General features: G+C 38.0%; 1 protein-coding gene across 6 annotated transcripts in view; it reads right to left on the bottom strand.

Moving 5' to 3' along the window:
* Positions 1 to 3,468: 3,468 nt before the first annotated feature.
* Positions 3,469 to 6,000, bottom strand: part of map7d1a (MAP7 domain containing 1a) — a 37,279-nt gene continuing 34,747 nt past the window's right edge. For all 6 annotated transcript variants that reach the window (XM_041987466.1, XM_041987468.1, XM_041987470.1 and 3 more), the window contains one exon: positions 3,469 to 4,455. In XM_041987466.1, coding sequence (XP_041843400.1) covers positions 4,445 to 4,455 — 11 coding nt within the window. In that variant the 3' untranslated portion in view covers positions 3,469 to 4,444. The remainder of the gene's footprint in view (positions 4,456 to 6,000) is intronic.

Genomic DNA, 6,000 nt, shown 5'->3' with positions numbered 1-6,000 from the left:
TCGAGGCTTGGTTGGACAAATAGGTTTAAAGCTCCAATATACAGTTTAATCTGTGATATTTTATTGTCAGGCGCAATGATCAAACTTTGTTTTATCACAGTTTAAATATAGGTAATTATCACTTAACCACTGTTTGATGTTAGTTAAGCAATCAGTTAAGAGGCATAGTTTGAGTTCAGAGGGTCTGAATGAACAATATGCCTGAATATCATCTGCAAAGAAATGATGTCATACATCGGTAAATTTTCTGATTATATAGCCAAGGAGGAGAATATACTAGAACAGGATGGCCCCTCAAACTGAACCCTGTGGTACCCCACATGACAGTTCGGTTGGATTTGACATGATCTGGTTTGCGTGAACACTAAAAGATCTGACATATAAGATGAAAACCACTTTAAAAATTAACTAGACATCCCAACCAAATGCAGGGGTCTGTTGATCAAAATTAAAAGTCTGATGGAAATCTTTCATAAAGCATCTGGAAATGCTCATTTTTCTCAAAGTATCATAATGCAATTTGCAGTTTGAATTTAGTGAAATATGTTGCTATATCACTATTAATCTCTGTGTGAATATGAGAAAACATTTATCATAAGTGCTATAGAAATGTTGATTATGTGCTATTTACAATGCTGCTGTTCTTTTGGTTGTTTCATAACGCTGCTGTCGGACAAAAACGTCCTATCTCCAAAAGTATCATTATTCAAAAAATGAAAAAAACTGTATGGTTTTGTAATAACTGGACATAATGTCATCCAACTTTGTATTGTGTTTTAATCATATATCTTTGGTTAAATATTTGTAAAAAAAAAACAGACAGACATAAAGGGTGACCAATAGTACTGATTTATGAAGGAAAACAAAAATCACGAATTTTGGACATAAGAGGTTTTTGCCCGACAGCAGCGATAAACTATATACAAGAGGAGGCTATGGCCACTGTGACCGTCTTGTTTTTGTTTGTTCATTTACTTTCTTTTTCCACTGAGATTTTTCATTCATTTAATATAACTAAGTTAGCAAGTTATTGGCTTTTTTAATTATTATTACCCATTCAAATCTCAGTACTGGTCAAATGCCAATAAATTCCTACTTTCTCGGAGCATGCTTGTATTCATATTAACCCAAAGTAAAGATAGCTCATAATATTATGAAAGTAACATGCACCACAGAGGTCAGACTCCTTTAATACTTGAGGTTTGGTGATCGTGTACCAAGGAAGGACTTCATCCAAGAGCTGTTATAGACTATAAGAATGGTCCAGCAGTTGCATATTTAGACTTAGCAGCTCTGTCCTCAGAGACCACCCCTGGTACAATGTGAGGCCCTGGGTTCTCTGTGTCTGGTCATTCTTGAATTTTGCCGCCTCTTGTTCACAATAGCTTAGAGGTTGCTTTGCTCTGACAGCTCTGCCAAGGATTGAGATACAGGATCACTGTGAGTGCCGGCCATTCTGTGGCCTTTCATTAAAGTCCTGCCATCTGAGAGCAGCTGTGAAGACTGCCTGTTGCTGAGCAGATAACAACAGGAGTGAGCATAAACACTAAACAGAGGTTGGGTCGCTTGGGCTTTGAAGGACATGATTGACACATAGCTGCAGTAGTGGTGGTCTTATCTGGAGTGGGACACCATGGTTTGACCCTATGTTAACCTCTCCTTATCTTGTTTTTAATGGAAGCTGAGCAGTCACGTTTGCCATTCTGAAACATTTGCAAGATTACTTACAGTCTGCAAGTGCAGAGATTTACAACTGCAACAACAGTGTGTGTGTCCCACAGGAGGCTATCTGTGTTACAGTTGTTGTGTTTGGAGAATGTATGTCTATAAAGTCCTCACTTGACATGATGTGAAGACACTAACATCTTTTTTCATGGATAAGAACTTTAACAGGTAGTTGTTCATCCAGTGTGGGGAATTACACATCTCCACCCCAGCTCACTTCCGTGCTGAGCAGATAATATATCAATCAAAATGCCATGAACACAGTGGGGTGGTGTTGACATGAGGGGTGTTGTGCATACTAGCTGGTTTGACTATTCCATAAGCATCTAACCAGCTTTACCTGGGGAAAATGCTACTTTATTCATTAACAACTTGTGGCGTTCAGATCACCTTTCCTATCTACATATATATTATTTTCACCTCTCATTCTGTGAGAATTTATTTTAAAACCTGGCACTATCTCCTCTGTAACTGTGCACTGCCTTGCAACACCTCCCTAAAAATAGTGCACACTAATCCTCTGGTCCCCTCTGAGAAGTAACAGACATTACCAAGTACTGGACAGCAGTTCTGCTGCATCAAAAATGCAGAAATGATCAGATATTTCAAAGAACAGATGTACAAATTAACTGTGGGTCCATTTTATCTTTTGTCCTCTTTGTGTTGTAAGAAACTTTTAAAGCTTTAATTCAGAGAAATCTCATATATTGTCTCTCACCTCCACGGTGCAGTGCAACACCCTCTTGTGGGGTGGATGGATACAGCTTGACTCGTGGACAACCACAGTAGCACATGTTGAATCAATGAAATCATGTTGAAAGTTGTGTTGGATAGAATTTATGCTTTAATTAAAACGTCTAAGAGAGAACATTTCACAATCTTCTGGTCATATTGGTGATCTTTTTTTAAGTTAAAATGTGAAAAACTCAGTGATGCAAAATAGGTTTATGAATTCTCAAGGTTTAATAAAGTTTAACTAAAAGTAAAGCATTTTTTTCTTTTTAATGTTATCTTTTCAATGTACAGTTCCCAGTTTCTTTAACTCTTGGTCCTATTAATTCTCCTTGCTAATTAAGACTTTTTCCTTTTTGGGGGGTTTGATTTAATTCCCATAAAATATCCCCTTTAAAAAGATGCTTAGAGTCTGCATGCATTGCTTTATAGCATGTTATCAAATCAAACACAGCCCAGTGGAGCTAAGATGCCGCCCTTGCTTGACAAACTGTGAACAAGCTATAGTCTCTCATTCTGCTAGGCTCCACTACAGTAACATTTCACAGCAGCTAGAGGAAATTCAAATAATGCAAGTTCTGCGTGATTATCAGTGCGGCATGTCTTCGCGTTTGGTTGAAGGGGAACATAAATCGTGTCTTCAGCTGCCTAGCCGACTGGAAACTGTGTGCCAGGCTTGCCAGTGGCTGTAAAAATAAAGTGAAAGGGGGGTGCAGCAGATATTGGCATGTACCCCCTGTAGGGATTTTGTAAAAGGAGACCCAAACTGAAATGAACAGCTAAGCCAATTCGCATTGCCTTGTACATCAGCTGCAACACCTTTTGGCTTCCTACAGCTAGCTTGGGCCCTCTCCAAGTGAGAATAGGCCATAACCCTAAAAGGCCATTAGGAAATAACTATTTCAGAGTCTTTGCGGAATCTAAAAGTATTCCACATTTAGATTAACAGTGTCTGTAATCTGAATGCATCAAATCCATATTTATTCAGGACAAAGAAAATACAAGACCACAGACTGGACCATTTGTCTTTAATAAGACTTGGGATATTCCCATTGACCTTACAATGCACATCAAAATATATTTATAGCATATACACGCAACAGCATTTTTATTACCTACAAGTCCATAAAATCTCTATGCAAATGAGAGAAAACAGGCTCATGCTTGTATAGGGAAAATCACAACATGATTACTGCTGGTAAATAGAAGCAACCCTCGTCAAAAGATTTGACTGTAGATAATTTCTGGTCTTGTCATCATCAAGGCGACTAACTCATTTTTACATCCAGTTCTGCATACAATCAGTCATTGCTGGGGTTTCGGTATGACCAGACGAGTATGTTTACACACAGTGAGAAGCCATTCATTGTGAACTTGCATTTCAAAATCTTCAGATTTCTCAATTTAACTTTACAAAAAAAATGTTACAGGTAGCATTTTACAAACCAGGATGTATGATGCCTTAGGTTTTAATCAAAACATTTACTCATAGCAGAGCAGCATAAAATGACTCCCTTTCATAAAACTTTAGCCCATAGACTGGTTTGTTTTGACACACACACAGTTCATTTACAGTATTCACAAAGTTGTACCCAGTCTCTCATATTTCTTTTAGTTAAATAACTAAAGAACAAATCAAAGAAACAGTCCATTTGTCAGCATAACATAGTAATTAGTCATCTGTGCTGTAATGTACAAAGGATGATACTGTCGAGTGATTTGGTGCATCAAGAATGTTTACAAATGATAGCACTGATTTGTCTGTGCTGTATGCAGCAACACATTTCATATTTTTTTGTCCATCGCTTGTGTCCTGATGATTTTTTTTCTATCATCTTCTGTGGCCCACGTTAGTTTCAGAGAGATGTGTTTACATGTGGGAGCGTAGAAGAAGGTAGTTATTGGCACAGGTCACAGGGCTCACCGTGGGAGCGGTGGCAGGGAAAGGACAGGTCCAAGGCGACGAGTACTCCAACACTGGAATATGTCACAGGACCTCTGTAAAAGATGCAAAGATTGAAGGGTTTAAAGGTCAGTAGCTATACAAGATTTATTAATGAACTGCTCCAGTTTGCAGCCAAAAAGGGTCAGTGTTGCTAAACTGAATAATGACACGGTCTGTAAACCTCTGACCTGTTGACAATACTAAATGCACAAGGATGTTAAACATGTTGCAGAGGGCAAGATCCCATAAATCTTTACTGTCCTGTTTACAAGGATCAAATGAAAAGGCAGTAAGACTCTAGGTTAAAAAAAATGTCATCATAGAATGATATTATTTAAGTAACACTTCATGTGAAATCAAGGAGAACTGTACACAGCTGAAAACAATAAAATAACCTCTACCTGAAAATATAACTGACCTCCTGTGGAGTTACACTCTAACATTAAGTCAGACCAGTACCTTAATATTTCCAGTCATAATATTCAGTTTAAATACGGCCAGGTCAAGGTCAGTTCACATATCCTGATTTATGAGTGTGAAGATGAGAAGTCCGAATGTTCATGTTTTACAACAGGGTTAACATAAAGAGGTGGGTGGGGGTGAAACTGAAGAAGTAAAATATTCATCAAAGTATGATTATAGTGAAGGAATTAAAGGGCTAGCAAAGGTAATCATGTTCTATATTCTTTTCAAAGTCTTTAGGATTGTTTCCTTGGCTTCAGGGTCACAGGTGAAAGTTAAAATCTACCAGGAAAGGGGAGAGATGGGTGCTGCTGACTGCTGCCAGGAGGGAGATGACTGAGGCATTACATAGTGCTTAATTGCTTTGGAGTCCTGTTTCTAACCCCTGGCAATGGGACACATATGGATAGGGTCTCCATGTTGCTTCTGGAATTCCTCACTGGACCTAGGCCAGTGAAGCTGATGAATAAAAGCTGTCAACAGTATAAAGATACCCAACTTCTCTTCAACCTTTCATACACTATTTATTCCATAGCCAATCTCCACCCTGAGTGTAAGTGAATTCTTCATGCTACACGTTCATCTCCTCAGGGGCTTCTCTCTTTAAGCATAAGCTCAAGTCAATGTTTTTTTTTTATTTAAATAAATTCCTATCATTTTTGGTACTATGCATACACTTTCACATTGTGTTCAAATTTGATGTTTCTCCATTTGTTAAACTGCTGCAGGTACAGAAGCCTATTAGCTAAAAATGGTTAAAAATATTAAGTATCATTTACAAGCACATCTAAAATATACCAAGAAACACCCATCTGTAAAAGAACAAGTTGTGATTTTTACTGTGACATATTTGCTTTGTTTCTCTCCTGCTATAGCAAATTGCTTAACTATAGTCTTGTTCCAGGACATAACTCCCTAAAAGACTCAGCAACCACAGAATCGGCTAATTCCTGCTGTCTAGAGCTTCATATTTAATGCGAGTTCTCACCACACATCCATTTTCTCCCAGCAGATTTAACTATTTTCATGCCTCCTCAGAGACAAGCTGCAAAAAGTTACCAGATTTTATCCTAAAAATCTGGCAACTTTTAGGATGAACATCTCAAGCAATCTCTCACAATAGCAAGGTCTCTCTC

Source organism: Melanotaenia boesemani, chromosome 6 (assembly GCF_017639745.1).
Source record: "Melanotaenia boesemani isolate fMelBoe1 chromosome 6, fMelBoe1.pri, whole genome shotgun sequence".
In the NCBI taxonomy this organism is placed as follows: Eukaryota; Metazoa; Chordata; class Actinopteri; order Atheriniformes; family Melanotaeniidae; genus Melanotaenia; species Melanotaenia boesemani.
This window is presented reverse-complemented; position numbering and strand designations above follow the sequence as displayed.